The sequence below is a fragment of the Protomyctophum parallelum genome (genome assembly GCF_964188405.1).
Source record: "Protomyctophum parallelum genome assembly, chromosome: 12".
Lineage (NCBI taxonomy): Eukaryota > Metazoa > Chordata > Actinopteri > Myctophiformes > Myctophidae > Protomyctophum > Protomyctophum parallelum.
This window is the reverse complement of record NC_139712.1, coordinates 23,637,176-23,656,138: the sequence shown is the minus strand read 5'-3', so window position 1 is coordinate 23,656,138 and position 18,963 is coordinate 23,637,176. Positions and strand designations below refer to the sequence as shown.

Sequence of the window (18,963 nt, the reverse complement as noted above, 5' to 3'; positions counted from 1 at the left end):
GCAGCGGAAAACTGGGCAGGCTGGGCAGCAGAAAGCTGGGCAGCGGAGAGCTGGGCAGCGGAAAACTGGGCAGGCTGGGCAGCAGAAAGCTGGGCAGCGGAGAGCTGGGCAGGCTGGGCAGCGGAAAGCTGGGCAGGCTGGGCAGCGGAAGGCCGGGCAGCGGAGGGCCGGGCAGCGGAGGGCCGGGCAGCGGAGGGCCGGGCAGCGGAGGGCCGGGCAGCGGAGGGCCGGGCAGCAGAGGGCCGGGCAGCGGAGGGCCGGGCAGCGGAGGGCCGGGCAGCGGAGGGCCAGGCCGCGGAGGGCTGGGCCGCGGAGAGCCAGGCAGGCTGGGCGGCGGAGGGCCAGGGAGGCTGGGTGAGGAAGTGGGCTGAAGAGCAGGGGTGACCGGAGCGACCTCTCCAGAAGGTAACTGAGGAAAAGGTGCACCCCTACTCTCCCACCTGAAAAAAGCCATATACTGGGCAAATACGCGATTCAGCCTCCAATAAATAGCCAGTTGGTGAAGGAACTGAGGATCTTCCTCAAAGACATCCCTTGTAATCCCAAAGGCCCCATAAGAAAAGGGCAGATCAGCCATGTTGGACGGCTAAGCAGCTAGCTAAACACTGGCAAAAATCTAAAAAACAAAAACCGCTGTCTGCTGCAGGTCAGACTGGAGAGAAAAGAAAAAGCTTGGCTCTGCTGGGTTCAATATGGTCAGTACATACTGTCAGGATACCAGGAAGTCTGAACCCAAATGCAGAGTCTCAAGACAGTAGATTCAAAATAAACTTATTTATTAAAGCATGAGGCAGTGACAAACAAAACTCAGAAGATCCAAAAAAGTCCAAATGCTCTAAATGCCAAAATGCTAAAACTTTAGAAGCACAATGCAAAGCACAGAAAACATAGTCCAAAATCAACAAGTCCAAAATCAAACCTTCACAGGATTGGAGCACAAAACAAGGAACCAGGAACAACGGAACATACAGGACTGCTCAGGGGAAAACAACATATGTACTGACAAAGAGTGTAAGCAGGGAGTCCAGTTATATAGGGAGGAGGTTAATGGCAAAGTGTTCACAGGTTTGTAATGGGAAGCACTGCTGGGCTGATGAGGGACTGTGAGCAGGTGTGTGGCAAGGACTGAGGGTAGGAATGGAGAGTGGGAGTGGCTGACGGGGAGATATGGTCTGCAGACCGTGACAAAAGTATGGCATTGCCTAAAGCAAAAGTGGAACAAAACAATCAAGATAAAACAATATATGTACACATGAATACTGAATATAAATAGGAATTAAATAAAGGTGTAAACAGAGCTGTGTTACATTAACACTTTCGTGAAACCATGAAAAAAGATTGTGCATTGTACATCCATATAGGAGACGTTAGCTTTACACTTAGTGTAAATCATTTGCGACAAGTAGCAGCAATTTATTCAAATGTAATCGAATTAAAGTTAATTGCTCTGTTTATACAGTAGTTCTATGTATGACCGAGGTAATTTGGTGCAAACAGTGTACACACAATGATTTGTATTCCATTGTACATCCTTCTCCTGTCACAGCAGCTCACAAATCTTGCTGCTGCGTTCGCACATTGTTGTACTTCACCCAACAGATGTCTCTCTATCTCTCTTACTCACTCTGTCTCTGTCTCTGTCAGCGCAGCTACACCTTAGCGCACAGCCACGGACAGAAGAAGCTGTCTTTGACGTCATTTCCGAGTTTTTAGACAGCTGGTGGATGGAAAAGAAGCTCCACCTCCACGGCTGACTGACGCGGAGGTGAGCGTTTCCGGGAATCTGTCCGCGGCTGTGCGCTAAGGTGTAGCTGCACTGTGTGTCCGTCTCGAAAAGTCGATGCTAGTGGCTCCTCAGTCCTCACTATCTCGTTCTCAACACTTTGCATGACTTATAAAAAGAAAGTATAGCCATTAGCCACATTAGCTTTAGGGAATTTTGCTTCCCGGTTAATTTTGGGGTGAATTTTTTGGGTTCTTCAAAATAAAAGTCTCGGCTGCATCCGGAGGCAGTGAAGGGACTATACAGACTGAATCAATGTCAATGGCAATAATTGGGTTAAGGCTCTGTGCTGCAATAATGGGTCTTGGTGTATTTATTTATCTAATGAAATTTGCAGAATTCTCGTTCTGAATTTTCCGTCCGAACGTTTTCTCTTGTGAGACCTGCTTATTCCTCCTGATCGCGGACAGTACAGTAGGCTACACACCATCTGTCATCGGGTGAAAGCGCGACTCGGGTCAACCTCCTCCGGTCTGCTCAGGGAGTCTCGACGAGGCCCAGAGAGAACACCGTTGTCATGGACACCGGGCTCCATAAAGTCGTCTGAGTGGCTGCCCGGCAATACATATATCCCTGACCGTGCTCCATCGGTCAAGTCGCCGGCACTCTCATCGACCGCAGTATAGAGAAGACACAGTACAGAGTTGTTTGTTCAACATGGAATAACCTAACATTGGCCATACGAGACTGTCCTATAGTCCTACATTTACATCCTTTAAGTACAATCTAAAGTTATCTGATAATCAAACTTGTAACCATTTATAATCATGCACTGGTCGCTGTCGGGAGGAAACAACCTAACTCCATTTTTGGGGTTTAAGTTGCTGTTTTTCTTCTTCTTTTTTCATAATAACTCAATGCTATAGAGCAGGGGTATTCAACTGGCGGACCGCGGTCCGCGACCGGACCGCGGACCACCTCTTTGCGGACCACCCAAAAAAAAAAAAAAAAAAAAAATGTTTTTTTTTTTTTTTTTTTTTTAAGTTAATAATATAAATAACATCAGATGGTACATTTCTCATGTGAAATTGCTGCAAAGGCCCCCCAAAATTCTGGCGCGCGCTACGCGCGCGCGCAGTGTGATTTGGATTTGGAGTTCCACTCCGGGCCTGCACTCTGCACCCCATTATTGGTTGGTTGGAAGGGGATCTGATTTGTATAAGCTTGGCTTGACCATACTAAACGGGCATAGAGCCCCGCTCTCCGATGGACGCCGCGCATGGGACCGGACCTCGGTCTTATTCAAAAAAATATTTGTGGACCTTCATCATTTCTAGTTGAGGACCCCTGCTATAGAGCGTTAGTAAGAAGAAAAGCAAAACAAATAGTGTTGTATCCTGCCTTTATTTTCTTCTTTCAAATTATTTGATCGGCACAAAATATTGTGTTTGTTGTCATGATTTGTCACGATCTGAGTTGGCTTTGTCCGCGGCATAACCGTCTTTATATAAATACTTTTTGAAAAGCCTATGGAGAAAATGAATGGAGAATCATTTCCTGGGCCACTCGTCGTTCTGAAAGGGGGCGGGACTGCGACGCTCTATTGAACACCCTTTATGTGTTGGATAAAACAATATTCAACCAATGAAAAGTATTAAGCACAGCGCTTCGGACAAAACCTCCATTGGACCCTCAAACTGTCTGCTAAAGCAGCTAACTCCACAACTTCACCTCTCCCCCTCTAAAACTGTCTGCTAAAGCAGCTAACTCCACAACTAAACCTCTCCCCCTCTAAAACTGTCTGCTAAAGCAGCTAACTCCACAACTAAACCACTCCCCCTCTAAAACTGTCTGCTAAAGCAGCTAACGCCACAACTAAACCTCTCCCCCTCTAAAACTGTCTGCTAAAGCAGCTAACTCCACAACTAAACCTCTCCCCCTCTAAAACTGTCTGCTAAAGCAGCTAACTCCACAACTAAACCTCTCCCCCTCTAAAACTGTCTGCTAAAGCAGCTAACTCCACAACTAAACCTCTCCCCCTCTAAACTGTCTGCTAAAGCAGCTAACTCCACAACTAAACCCTTCCCCCTCTCATGGAAGTAATTGACAATATATAAAAATCACAATACCATCTTTGATGAGGCAGCATTGCATTGTTTTTACAAAAATATATAAGGTTTTCTTCATTTCTTGAAAAATGAAATGAATGAAACAGCACAGATACTGTACTTCTTGAAAGCAATATACACTTTGCACTTTAGTATAATATCTAGAAATGTTTTTGTCTAAAATGCTGCTAATTTCCAGTGAAATTCTACACGAGCCAAGTGGAACTTTAGTTTTAGCTTTACAGTGTCGTTACCATACACAGACTAATAACTGGCCATTCAAAATATCACACTTGTGTGAAGTGAGGGGCACAATAATCATCATCACATTCCGGCCAATCACTTTATAGGCGTCCTCACTTTGCTGTCCTCACTTTTCATCTTCACTTTTTAAGCCCTCAGCCAATAAAATCATCGCTATGGGGTACACACACACACGCGCGCGTGCACACACACACACACACACACACACACACACACACACACACACACAGCTGGGCATATAGGAGAGGCTAGCGCGCCCCTCAAAAATAATGATTCTGGGGCATCGTGGCCTAAATGGTAAATGGTAAATGGTGCATTTATATAGCGCCTTTATCCAAGGCGCTTTACAGAGATTGTGCATTACATTCACCCATTCATACACCGATGGCAGTGGAAACCATGCAAGGCACCAACTAGCACATCGGGAGCAATTAGGGGTTCAGTGTCTTGCTCAAGGACACTTCGACAGTAACTCTGGGGGAGCCCGGGTTTGAACTGGCAACCTTACGGTTACCATCCAGGCACTCTACCCCTGAGCCACTGCCGCCCCAGTGGCCTACAACTAGAAGGTCCTTGATTGATTCCAGCTGGGGGCAAGGTGATTAAAGGTGATTACATACAGAGTCAATGCAAAGACAGAGGCGCGGCACAAACGGGGCGAACCAGGCGAAGATATAGGTCTGAAGGCAGCTTTACTCACCATGTCTGCTCTATATATTCCTGTCAGACTGGCAGGTTACAGTAACTGTCTCCTGTATCTCTCTGATAGACTGGGAGGTAACTCAGTAACTGTCTCCTGTATCTCTCTGTCAGACTGGGAGGTAACTCAGTAACTGTCTCCTGTATCTCTCTGTTAGACTGGGAGGTAACTCAGTAACTGTCTCCTTTATCTCTCTGTCAGACTGTGAGGTATAACTCTGTAAATGTCTCCTGTATCTCTCTGTCAGACTGGGAGGTAACTCTGTAACTGTCTCCTGTATCTCTCTGTCAGACTGGGAGATAACTCAGTAACTGTATCATGTATCTCTCTGTCAGACTGTGAGGTAACTCAGTAACTGTCTCCTTTATCTCCCCGTCAGACTGGGAGGTAACTCAGTAACTGTCTCCTGTATCTCTCTGTCAGACTGGGAGGTAACTCAGTAACTGTCTCCTTTATCTCCCCGTCAGACTGGGAGGTAACTCAGTAACTGTCTCCTGTATCTCTCTGTCAGACTGGGAGGTAACTCAGTAACTGTCTCCTGTATCTCCCCGTCAGACTGGGAAGCTCGCGTGGACAGCCATGGCAGGGTGTTCTACGTGGACCACGTCAACAGGACCACCACCTGGCAGAGGCCCAGTGACGCCCCCACACTCTGCAACCACACTACTCTGCCCCGATCCGGTTCAGCCCAGCAGATGGAACAGCTCAACAGGAGGTGGGGGGAGAGGAGAAGGGAGGGGAGGGGAGGGGAGGGGAGGAGAGGGGAAGAGAGGAGAGGAGAGGAGAGGAGAGGGGAGGGGAGGAGAGGAGAGGAGAGGGGAGGGGAGGGGAGGGGAGGGGAGGGGAGGGGAGGGGAGGGGAGAGGAGAGGAGAGGAGAGGAGAGGAGAGGAGAGGAGAGGAGAGGAGAGGAGAGGAGAGGAGAGGAGAGGAGAGGAGAGGAGAGGAGAGGAGAGGAGAGGAGAGGAGAGGAGAGGAGAGGAGAGGAGAGGAGAGGAGAGGAGAGGAGAGGAGAGGAGACAGAAAACCCTTCAGATTTAAGATGTGTTTAAAGGTAGAAGTACTCAGAAAGAGTTACACTGACCTCTGCTGGTTGTATGAAGAACTAGTTTACAGTCGGCTATTCTCACCTGCATGCTTCTGGCAGAGAATATAGTTTATAATTTATTTTAACCTCGCCCCTTTCCACCTCGGAGGAAAGCCTGGTCTCTGTTCCAATAGTGCCGTGTGAACCAGTGTTGTTTTTGGCAGAACATTTCTATTTTAGTTTAGTCATAGTCTTTGGACTGAAACTTCATTTAGTTTTAGTCACATTTTAGTCACCTGGAATGTCTTAGTGTTAGTCTGGTTTTAGTCAACTAAATGTCATAAGAGTTTAGTCGACTAAATCTACAGTTGATTTAGTCGACTAAAATTTATTTTGGCGGGTCTTGATGCCGTCCTAATGAGTGTTTTTACACTTGCAGAAAATAGCCGATCTACAAGCTCACAACGCGTCAAAACGCGTCGCAACGCGACGCGTTGTGAGCTTGTAGATCTGCTATTTTCAGCATGCAACCAAGTGTAAAATGACTTATACTGGATCTCTTGTCCACTAGTCCCTTCCTAACATTTTAGTCTAGTTTTTATTTGACGACGAAATTGTCAGTATATTTAGTCTTAGTTTTAGTCATGGTAGCTTAGTTTTCATTTAGTTTCCATTTGTTTTTGTCAGCTAAAATAGGTAGTCGACGAACATTTTTCGTCTTAGTTTTAGTCGACGAAAACAACACTGGTGTGAACTGGTCTGGAACGGATGATATCGCTACGTCATGTTGTAGTATTGTTTTGTAGTCATCGGGCAGGAACAATCAAACGGACCTTCCCTTTCCCTCAAACCGAAAGAATAACAATAAAAGCTCTCGTAGCCTGTAGCTTTTATTGAGAAAAATCGGTTTGAGGGAAAAAGGAAGTTCCGGAAGATTGATGACTACAAAACAATACTACAATATGGCGTAACGATATCATCTGCTCCCGGCCGGTTCATGAATCCGAAATGGAATGGTGCCCAGGCTAAATTTATATGCACTGCAGCCATTTAGGAAATAAATGTTGGTCCTCTTCCTTCACAGGTTTTACCAATTAGACAAATTAAGGCTCTGTTCCATTCAGTGTTGATTTTGACCGCAAGATTCACATTCGTCACATTTTAGTCACCTGGACTTTTTTAGTCGACTAAATATAAGACTTGAGAAAAAACGAGTTAATATTGTATAACTGTACTTTTAGCAAACTGTTAATATAGTATTCAATCAATCAATCAATCAATCAATTATCTCATCTCTTGTAGATACCAGAACCACCAGAGGACCATGGCAACAGGAGAGGAGGATTCTGGGAATCGTAGGCTGGAGAGGAGTAGCAGTACAGACACGTCAGACACGGATCCTGCACTGGTGGGGGGAAAAATTTACTCACATGTTAGGTTATCCACATTCAGGACGGTGTTATAAGCATTTTGTTATACTTTACTTTAGTTATACTATACATCGTTCAAATGTGCCGCAAATCTTTTGAATATATATTCTTCCCTGGTATAACATTTTCAGATGGGGGGTCCGCAGCTAAGTAGGCCTACACTACAGATAATTCTGGGCGGTCCTTGACATGAAAAAGGTTGAGCACCACTGACATAGAAACAGTGTGAAAGGATTAGGATTAGGATAAAAAATAAAAATAAACGGAATCGGCCTCAGGTCTAAATGGGTTTAAAATGTATCTAAATTAGGGATGCACCGATATGGAAATTCTTGGCCGATACCGATGTTTAAAATGACAATTTAGCCGATAATGATACCGATATATACTGTATGTTTATTTTGTTTTTGTTGTTTTTGTTTCCCCCTGTTGTGCCCTCTCGCAGAGCCACGGCGAGAGGGTCGGTCCCTCCTCACCTGTCAATCAGCAGAAGATCACCATGCTCCTCCAATCACCTGCCGTCAAGTTCGTCACACACCCAGAGTTCTTCACCGTGCTGCACGCTAACTATGTGAGTACTGGAATGACACGCACACACATGCACGCACACACACACGCATGCACGCACGGATCGCATGCATGCACGCAAAATGCAGATCTACCTTATTGCAGAGATATGCTATTTTCAATGAATGAAACGGTTGTGCACCTGTGTAAGTATCTGTCTCCTCTCTCTCTCTCCCTCCCTCCCTCCCTCTCTCTCCCTCCCTCTCTCTCTCTCCTCCTCCCTCTCTCCCTCCCCCTCTCTCCCTCCCCCTCTCTCCCTCCCCCTCTCTCCCTCTCTCTCTCTCTCTCTCTCTCTCTCTCCCTCTCTCTCTCTCCCTCTCTCCCTCTCTCCCTCCCTCTCTTCTCTCTCTCTCCTTCTCTCTCTCTCTTCTCTCATCTCTCTCTCTCTCTCTCTCCTCTCTCCCTCTCCTCTCCCTCTCTCCTCCCATCTCCCTCTCTCTCTCTCTCTCTCATCTCTCTCTCTCTCTCTCTCTCTCCTCTCTTCTCTCTCTCTCAGGCAGCGTATCGCCTGTTCACCAGCAGCACGTGTGTGAAGCACATGATCCTGAAGGTGCGTCGCGACGCCCGGAACTTTGAGCGCTACCAGCACAACCGCGACCTGGTGCTCTTCCTCAACAAGTTTGCCGACACCCAGACGGAGCTGCCCCGCGGCTGGGAGCTCAAGACGGACCCACAGGGCAAGGTAGGCAAGCTGCAGCGAATAGTGAACCTAGCCTCAAAGATCATTGGGAAGAGACGGAAACAATTAGCTGTATCTACAAGGAGGTACTTCGTAAAAATCATATTTTTAAATAAATACTCTCTGAAACGTCTATGGGAAAAATGAATGCGTGCACGAGGTAATCCTGCACGTAACTCAGGAACCGTTTTGCCCCTCCGACTTCAAATTCGACCACATGCCTTCCACACCCCACACACACTAAAAAATGGCTGGGTCTAAATAACCCATCTTGGGTTATTTGTAACCCCCCTCCTGGGTTACAAAGGGACCTATTCAACCCCTGGGTTATTTTGACTCAACAAAAATGGGTTATTAATTTTGACCCATAACTTGGGTTATAAAAATAGCCCATTCAGAGGGTCAACATAACCCAACTTCCAAGTTATTTTGACCCATAATTTGTGTTATAAAAATAACCCATTCAGAGGGTCAGCATAACCCAACTTCCAAGTTATTTTGACCCATAATGTCAGTTCAATCAATCAGTCAATCAATCAATCAATCCAAACTCTGTGACCCAACAATAAGGTTACTCTCAGAAAAATAAATCTCAGAAATCTTAACAACCCATGAATTGGGTCCCAGGAAATGGTTATGGCTGGGATAGGTTACATAAATAAGTGTTTTTACTGTGTATAGTTGCTGCAACAGGCATGGAAACTCTTTGTTGGAGCAAACCATCAACAACAAACCTTTTCCAACAGATACTATATTTATGAACGGGAAAGAGACTGACCAAACAAACAGACATTTAAATTCATGGTTTTGCTAACAAATCACATAAAACAACACAAAACACTAAACACAATGACCCATAACATAACTCCAGTACACATTCTAATATTCAAATAATAACACATTATAAGAACAATAACACACGGTCCTTGGCACCCCAGTGTATGCTGGGAAATGGACTGGATGGTGTGACCTATCCGACCCAACAATGGGGTTACCCTCAGAAAAATAACCCAGAAATCTTAACCCACTTTAAAAACCCATGAATTGGGTCCCTATAACCCAGGAAATGGTTATGGCTCTGGAAAAATAACCCAGAAATATAACTAAACGCAAGTAACACAGGAATTACAGACGCTATGGTGTGCTATTCATGAGAATATAATGCAAATCACAAACCAGGATATTCCTTATACACCTGCTCTGTTTATTCTGGGTGATCCATCGCCACTAAAACACCTCCCTGCACCTCTAGCTGACTGGATTCAAACAGCATTAATGGTGGGCAGGAAGATCATTGTTAAGGAATGGAAGTAGGTGGTTTTACCTCCAGCACATGTATGGTTCACTCAGCTCGGTATTGTGGCTGCTTTGGAGAGGTTATCCTTTAAGATGAATAATCAGTTGGATAAATATGATCTGAAGTGGGACGTGTTCCTCAGTCATGTTGCTGGTCCCTTGGTGTGATCCATTGTCAGGCAATGCCCTCTTGATTGTTTATTGTATTACTACACATTATGATACGGTTGATGATGCTGCGTTTGGTCGTGTAAATAATGTTTATGTTTTACATTTTAATTTGATTTTTCCTTTTTTTTCCTTTTTTGTTTATTTTTATTTGTTTATGTTATCTATCTTAATTGTCTAACCATGAATACGTACTCTGCTGTTGTTGCTTGTGTTTGTATTGTAGGTTTTCTGTTTTATGTGTTTGTAAAAAATCTAAAATAAAGTACTGATCACAAAAATCATCACAGAAATGATCACAGGAATTGAGTTACAGAAATAACCCACATGTTTTTAGTGTGCAGGGAGTGCAATGCCCGGTGTCGAGTCGGTCGGACCCACGGTTGTCCAGAACCACCCCAAAAAAGGCCTCTCCCCAGGCTCTAGACGGGGCCCCTGCCCAGCGTCCATACAGTATATGGAGCTGGCCTGTTCTGACATCATTCTGACGTCTGCATAGACGTCTTCACATGGGCACCGCTCTAGTCTTTTAAAAATAGCAGATCTACAAGCTCACAATGCGTCGCATCGATACAGCGACAGAGTGAGGTGACCATATACACAGGTTTAATGTTTGTCTTTAGTTCAATGTTTGTTTTATAAACGCCCATTGACAATGAAGGAAATATGTACGTAATTTTGTACCTCATTACGTCATATTGTCTCTTTATTGTTAATTGCATTTAATGTTTGCGTTGGCACCGTTTGTTTCACATCACCATTACATCACCTAATCAACATGAGTTAGACTTTATATATTAGCACCCCTCACTTCACACGGGTGTGATTTTTTCCTTCTCCTTCTTCCCTTGTTTCCTTCCTCCTTCCCTGCGTCCGTCCGTCCGTCACAGTCGTTCTTCGTGGACCACAACAGCCGGGCGACGACCTTCATCGACCCCCGCATCCCCCTGCAGAACGGACGACTCCCCAACCACCTCACACACAGACAGCACCTCCAGAGGCTACGCAGCTACAGCGCTGGAGAGGTACACGCACGCACGCACACACACACACACACACACGGGCACGCACACGCACGCACACACACACACGGGAGTGGGGCGGGAGTGGCTCAGGGGTAGAGTGGCCCGGTAGAGCAGTCGGATGGGAACGATGAGGTTCCCAGTTTGATCCCTGTGGGCTCCCCCAGAGTTAGTGTCGAAGTGTCCTTGAGCAAGACTCTGAACCCCTAAATGCTCCCGATGTGCAGGTTGGTGCCATCGGTGTATGAATGTGTGTTTGAATGGGTGAATGTAATGCACAGTCTATGTAAAGTGCCTTGGATAAAAGCGCTATATAAATGCACCATTTACCATTCACACACACAGACACAGTCACACTCACAGCATCGCACTCAGAGCAAGACACTTAATCCATGACTTCTCCCGATGAGCATCTTGATGCCTTGCATTGGTTTCTCGTCAGTGTGTGAATGCCTGAATGCAAAGGCGGCGCCGTCCTATTTTACATCTGAGGGAATCTGCCTGTGTTCACAATGGAGTGCACGGCAAAGTCATAGTATGCGCGGCATGCGGAAGTGCCGTTTACTCCTGCTCCTTGCCTGTGCTCTGACTTCACCTCTGCGTTTACAACAAACAAAGAAGACAAACAACAACATAAAAAGTGTTGTACCCTGCCCTTTTTTTCTTCTTTCTAATTATTTGTTCTGCCCAAAATGTATTTTGTTTGTTGTCATGATTTGTCACGATCCGAGTTGGCTTTGTTCGAGGCTTACAGATTTTTAAATAAATACTTTTTGAGGAAAAATAAAGGGAAGCTCCGCACACTCAGATCTGCGCACAATCAGTTTATTTTTGGCAAGCTTTCAGTCTACTGACCTTCTTCAGGCATAATCAAAAAGTGACATAGGACAGATATATATGTTCATCATTTGATTGGATGATTGATCACACCTATGTCAAACATTTCAATTTGAATGATAACTCATGGGAGTTGTAGTTCTCAGTGAAACTACAAGACACCCAAAGACACCAAGTGTCCATTTAGACAAGAGAAAAACATCACAAGGAAAAGCATTACAAATATTTACAAACAAAGTAAACAAAAAACAGAAAAAACAAAAGCCAATAATGCAATCCAATGCAAACATCAGGCACATAGCCATCATAAAGCAAAGAGCAAATGTAATCTTTTGTCATCTGTTTATATAACAACACTCATATCGAAATCTACATTGAGACCTAAGGGTTGTAAACTTTCTAAAGTGTGGATCCAATAGAGCTCTCTCTGGCATAACCTTCTGTCGACATCACCCCCTCTCTGAAGAGTAATCTGCTCTATTCCCTGGAACCTAAGGGAGGAGATACTTTTTTAAATGTCTATGGGGAAAAAGGCATGGGGAATTAATTCCTGGGCCTGTCGTCATCATGAAATGATAAATAGAGCGTCTATATCATTATTTAAAAGGACCTACAGTAAAGGCACTGGCAGAGCGCTGGATCAATGGTCAATGGTGGCACGGAATCGGTTGGTTAACTGTGTGTGTGTGTACATGTGCTTGAGCTTCAACCATCTCTGGTGGAATATATTCTTTTAGCTTTCTCTGAGTTTCTCCTGTAAGTCTTTACCAAACGGGATGAACAAGAGGAAAACGGGGACATTCCGTCTGACATATATATAATCTCTTGTAGGCGTCCGACGTGTCCAGGAGTCGAGGCATGTCCCTGATGTCCAGACCCGCCAACGGTCTGGTAGCGGCCATACGGAGCCAGTACCAGCCTGACGCCCTGCCGACGGCCACGCCATGTGAGTATATACTCACTCGCTACTCCTTCACACTGTACGGCAGTGGTCATTCTTTTCTGAACATGTGACTCTGAGATCAGATTCTAAAAATGTCTTCTACATCCTCTACAGTTTTCTGAAAAAGCTATGTTTCTATGTCGGTTGTTCTTCGATTTTTCAAAAATAGCAGACCTACAAGCTCGTAGCTATGATCTTGTAGATCTGCTATTTTTCAATAGCTAAAGCATAACATAGTGCTAACACCAAAAGGGGTTCCCACTCAAAATGGGTTTTAAACATGTAGCTAGGTGTAATGTTAGAGACCACAGAAGTGAACCTTTCAAGCATGTTTTCTCAACTCGCTGTTTTCTGCAAGACATTACTCTATTATGCCATATCTCCAAAACTGGTAAGCCAAACTGAACAAACAATATGTCAATTTGAAGCTATGATTCCCTGCTTTCACATGACATGAAAAAAAAAAAGAAATTAAAATAATTCAATGACTTAGCGGTCAGAAACGGTCACAGATTTTGATTTGGTCTTGAAAGGGCCGTCCTACTGTAGTGGTTAGAGCACATGCGCCTTTCATGCGGACGGTTGTGGGTTCGAACCCTGGTCTGGGGTCCACGTCAGCAAGGGCATGCGGTCACAACGGGTTCCTAACGCCAAATCAAATGGGTTCAGATCTGAGCCAAGTCTCCTGGGGGGAGGCGCGTCTGAAGCCTGTCCTGGACGTGGTATCCCAACGTAAAAACAATCTTAGTCTTTTGAAGTTACCCTACTGGCCAGTGTCATTCAGAATGGGATTGGTGATGTAGAGAGAATCTCTCTCTCTCTCTCTCTCTCTCTCTCTCTCTCTCTCTCTCGCTCGTTCACAGCTTACAACGACAAGATCGTGGCCTTCCTTCGACAGCCGAACATCTTCGACATGCTTCAGGAGAGACAGCCCAGCCTTGCGAGAAACCACACGCTGAGGTAGACGTTCTCATTCCGTCCATATGTCCATGTCCTCCCATGTCCAAACAACAGCTATGTACCCTCCCATGTCCACTCCTCCTCAGCTACTGTATGTACCCTCCCATGTCCACTCCTCCTCAGCTACTGTATGTACCCTCCCATGTCCACTCCTCCTCAGCTACTGTATGTACCCTCCCATGTCCACTCCACAGCTATGTACCCTCCCATGTCCACTCCATAGCTATGTACCCTCCCATGTCCACTCCATAGCTATGTACCCTCCCATGTCCACTCCATAGCTATGTACCCTCCCATGTCCACTCCATAGCTATGTACCCTCCCATGTCCACTACACAACTATGTACCCTCCCATGTCCACTACACAGCTATGTACCCTCCCATGTCCACTCCATAGCTATGTACCCTCCCATGTCCACTACACAACTATGTACCCTCCCATGTCCACTCCTCCTCAGCTATGTACCCTCCCATGTCCACTACACAACTATGTACCCTCCCATGTCCACTACACAGCTATGTACCCTCCCATGTCCACTCCTCCTCAGCTATGTACCCTCCCATGTCCACTACACAACTATGTACCCTCCCATGTTAACAACAACAGCTATGTACCCTCCCATGTCCACTCCACAACTATGTACCCTCCCATGTCCACTCCACAACTATGTACCCTCTGAAGGTCAACAACAACAGCTATGTACCCTCCCATGTCCACTACACAACTATGTACCCTCCCATGTCCACTCCTCCTCAGCTATGTACCCTCCCATGTCCACTACACAACTATGTACCCTCCCATGTCCACTACACAGCTATGTACCCTCCCATGTCCACTCCTCCTCAGCTATGTACCCTCCCATGTCCACTCCACAACTATGTACCCTCCCATGTCAACAACAACAGCTATGTACCCTCCCATGTCCACTCCACAACTATGTACCCTCCCATGTCCACTCCTCCACAGCTATGTACCCTCCCATGTCAACAACAACAGCTATGTACCCTCCCATGTCCACTACATAGCTATGTACCCTCCCATGTCCACTCCACAGCTTTGTACCCTCCCATGTCCACTACACAGCTATGTACCCTCCCATGTCAACAACAACAGCTATGTACCCTCCCATGTCCACTCCACAGCTATGTACCCTCCCATGTCCACTCCACAGCTTTGCACCCTCCCATGTCCACTCCACAGCTATGTACCCCCCCATGTCCACTCCTCCACAACTATGTACCCTCCCATGTCCACTCCTCCACAACTATGTACCCTCCCATGTCCACTCCTCCACAACTATGTACCCTCCCATGTCAACAACAACAGCTATGTACCCTCCCATGTCCACTCCTCCACAGCTATGTACCCTCCCATGTCAACAACAACAGCTATGTACCCTCCCATGTCCACTCCTCCACAGCTATGTACCCTCCCATGTCAACAACAACAGCTATGTACCCTCCCATGTCAACAACAACAGCTATGTACCCTCCCATGTCCACTCCTCCACAGCTATGTACCCTCCCATGTCCACTCCACAGCTATGTACCCTCCCATGTCCACTACACAGCTATGTACCCTCCCATGTCCACTACACAGCTATGTACCCTCCCATGTCCACTACACAACTACTCTCCAAACAATGCTGTGACGGATGTCCTTTTCTATACATGGCCACGTGTGGTGGACAGTGATGTTGAAGTATATTTAGTAGGCCTACTGTACTCGATTAGCAGGTTCACCAAGAAAAAACTAAAACATTTGCTTTTGATTTATTTGGAAACCGGACAACAAGACAGATGAACAATCTAATTTATTGAGAGCGCTTTCACACACATTTCTTTCCTTCATTTTGGAGTGCCACTTTTTTCCACTCCAGTGGTATTTTGAAACTACATGTAGTTACATTTATAGCTGCACCCACCCACCCACCCACCCTGCACCCACCCACCCATCCACCCTGCGCCCACTCACCCACCCATCCACCCACCCACCCACCCTGCACCCACCCATGAAGAAATGAATCGTTCGGTAAAAAATCCATGTAACATGTCACTATTGTCGATTCGGTCATAATGCCACAATGCCATATCGTCAACCTCCACCCCTCTCTTACGCTGTCATTCTCCACTGTCCTGTGCTGCAACGCATTTGTCTTGTCTGTCTGTCTGTCTGTCTGTCTGTCTGTTGTCGTCATCAGGGAGAAAATCCAGTACATTCGTACGGAGGGAACGCGGGGGGTTGAGAAGCTCTCTTGTGACGCAGACCTGGTCATCCTGTTAAGGTAAAATACCACCGGCTTGGGGTGGTATTTTCAGGTAAAAAAAACACCTGCCCAGTATGTGCCAAACCACCGCTGAGGCCCGGAGTTCCATTCCTAAAAAAGACTTTGGTTGATCCAACAAACACAGCTTAGTTAGTGTTGATTGTGATTAGTTGAACAGTCGACTAGTTGCTAAAGGTTTCCACCCAAGGTGTATGTAATGTAATAGATGAATGTTAATAATAATAATAATATCTGGGACTTATATAGCGCTTTTCTAATACCCAAAGATGCTTTACATGTGTGGGGGCCGGGGGGGAACAAGAGAAAATGACAACTTTATTAGAAAAAATAAGTAAAATAAGAATAAAACCAATAAAAACGGTACATGTAACACGTTTAAAACACATCAGCTATGTTCCATTCCATCCCTTCAACAAGATCACATACAAATCCAATGCATCATCAACCATTTACAGAACGAATTCCAGAATTCTTAAAAACCCTAACGATTAAACTAAGTATAGTATTTATTTTTATAATGTCTTTCCCTGATGCTCAGGCTACTGATGCTTTTTCGTATTTTTTTCTTGAAACTTCATTTAGTTTTAGCCATATTTTAGTCACCTGGAATATGTTAGTGTTAGTCTAGTTTTTGTCGACTAAATATCATAAGACTTTAGTCGACTAGATCTACAGTTGATTTATTCGACTAAAATGTATTTTGATGCCGTCGTAATGAAAATAGCAGATCTGCTATTTTCAGCCTGTAACCAAGTGTAACACTAGTCGTAACACTAGTCCCTTCCTAACATTTTAGTCTAGTTTTTATTTGACGACGAAATGGTCAATATATTTAGTCTCATGTTTTGTCACCATAGCTTAGTTCATTTAGTTTCCATTTAGTTTTCCGCCAGTGAAATGATTCGTCTTAGTTTTAGTCGAAGAAAACAACACTACTGTTTCTGGCGAAAGATAAACATAGTCGCCAGCTGCTAAAACAAGCTGCTGCTGCTTCTCCCCTCCCTCTGACCTCTGACCCCTATGTGCATGGCCAGAAAAAGGCAGCCTGCGGTATCTAGAAAGAACACTAGACGGCAATCAAAGTGATTTAATGAATGCAACATTTTTATTGAAAAAAACACGGGCACCTCACGTATCAGGTGGGCAGTATCAGTCACCAGAAAAAAAGGACGGGGTGTTTTCGTTGACTCTCAATCCAACGTGATTAAAATGGAGATTGAAGTTGCAACGTGGGTTTGTATAAAATGAATATAAAATATCTAAATACTGAATTGAGCAACTGAAACACTGCTTGGGGTGCTCACAGAAGCCAGAGTAGACGATGAAATGACCAAAAAGGTCACGACAGATTTTCACTTTTTTTATTTTCAGCGTGTCATTATAGGCAAAAAAAATCCCCAAAACAGACGAAGCCAATCCACAAGCTGGCAATCGGTTTGTAGATCCGGCTATTTCTGTGACTATTTCCGCGACCATTTCCACTATACTTTTATACGTTGTCATACGACAAAGTATGAAACTATATGCGATTCGTTCCTGAAACGGCGCAGGGAACTAACCAGATCCTCTCTCTGTGTGTTCTTTGTTCCCTGCAGTATGTTTGAAGAGGAGATCATGTCCTACATTCCCACCCACCCAGGCTACGGATTCTCTCCTCGCTGCTCGCCCGCCTCCTCGCCACAGAACTCCCCTGGTAGGTTAATCCGCCCGCCAGTCATGTTCTTAACCCCGCCTCCTCGCCACAGAACTCCCCTGGTAGGTTAATCCGCCCGCCAGTCATGTTCTTAACCCCGCCTCCTCGCCACAGAACTCCCCTGGTAGGTTCCTCTGCCCGCCAGTCATGTTCTTAACCCCGCCTCCTCGCCACAGAACTCCCCTGGTAGGTTAATCCGCCCGCCAGTCATGTTCTTAACCCAGCCTCCTCGCCACAGAACTCCCCTGGTAGGTTAATCCGCCAGTCATGTTCTTAACCCCGCCTCCTCGCCACAGAACTCCCCTGGTAGGTTCCTCTGCCCGCCAGTCATGTTCTTAACCCCGCCTCCTCGCCACAGAACTCCCCTGGTAGGTTCCTCCACCCGCCAGTCATGTCCTTCCCAGTGGTGTCTGCCAATCAACCTGCAGCCTTGCTGTCTGACCGGCCAACATAGGCCTCAACACTATCGACTAGCGCTCAGTGTTTGGAAAAAGTACTCCCAACGTAGAAATACTCTGTTACAAGTAAAAGTCTGGAATTGAAAATTATATACAAAAATTTACAACGTCACCTCCGTTACTACAATTGTGATTGGTTGGTATATGAACCAATCGCCGAAGACTGCCGCTGTCAACTACTCTAATGAATGAATGAGTGGTCGCATCCACAAACACAGTATAGTTTACTGTAAGATTGGAGCTTTTCCCTGTGGCCTGCCTCTCTGTGAAACCGCACGCACGCACGCACGCACGCACGCACGCACGCAGACAGTCTATTACAGTAATCATCACTTTTCTAGAGATCCTGTTGTGCGGTTAAGGAACCGCTATTGTCCTAATTAGCCCACTGGGAATTTTAACCAGGCCACTGTGTGTGTGTGTGTGTGCGTGTGTGTGTGTGTGTGTGTGTGTGTGTGTGTGTGTGTGTGTGTGTGTGTGTGTGTGTGTGTGTGTGTGCGTGTGCGTGCACGTGCGTGCATCTGCGTGCATTGTGTGCAGGGCTGACGAGGGCCAGGGCTCCAGCTCCATACCGCAGAGACTTCGAAGCCAAACTACGGAACTTCTACAGGAAACTGGAAGCCAAAGGCTACGGCCAGGGGCCAGGCAAGATCAAGTAAGTGTCTGTGTTTAAGGCCAGGGGCCATAGCATGTCTATGGAAGGTATACACGACGCTTCTCATTCAGTCATCGCCAGGCTGGCTTATTTTTTGGCTGGCTTAATTTTTGTCAAAATTAAATTTTTGCCACAGACATTACTGAA

General features: G+C 45.8%; 1 protein-coding gene across 1 annotated transcript in view; it reads left to right on the top strand.

Annotated features, from left to right (window-relative positions):
- Positions 1-18,963, top strand: part of hecw1a (HECT, C2 and WW domain containing E3 ubiquitin protein ligase 1a) — a gene marked incomplete at both ends in the record, with an annotated part of 107,132 nt that overhangs the window by 80,281 nt on the left and 7,888 nt on the right. Inside the window, 10 exons of the mRNA XM_083777707.1 lie at positions 5,351-5,510; positions 7,123-7,228; positions 7,696-7,821; positions 8,314-8,499; positions 10,851-10,985; positions 12,651-12,765; positions 13,626-13,722; positions 15,924-16,007; positions 17,606-17,703; positions 18,702-18,816. Coding sequence (XP_083633833.1) covers positions 5,351-5,510; positions 7,123-7,228; positions 7,696-7,821; positions 8,314-8,499; positions 10,851-10,985; positions 12,651-12,765; positions 13,626-13,722; positions 15,924-16,007; positions 17,606-17,703; positions 18,702-18,816 — 1,222 coding nt within the window. The remainder of the gene's footprint in view (positions 1-5,350; positions 5,511-7,122; positions 7,229-7,695; positions 7,822-8,313; positions 8,500-10,850; positions 10,986-12,650; positions 12,766-13,625; positions 13,723-15,923; positions 16,008-17,605; positions 17,704-18,701; positions 18,817-18,963) is intronic.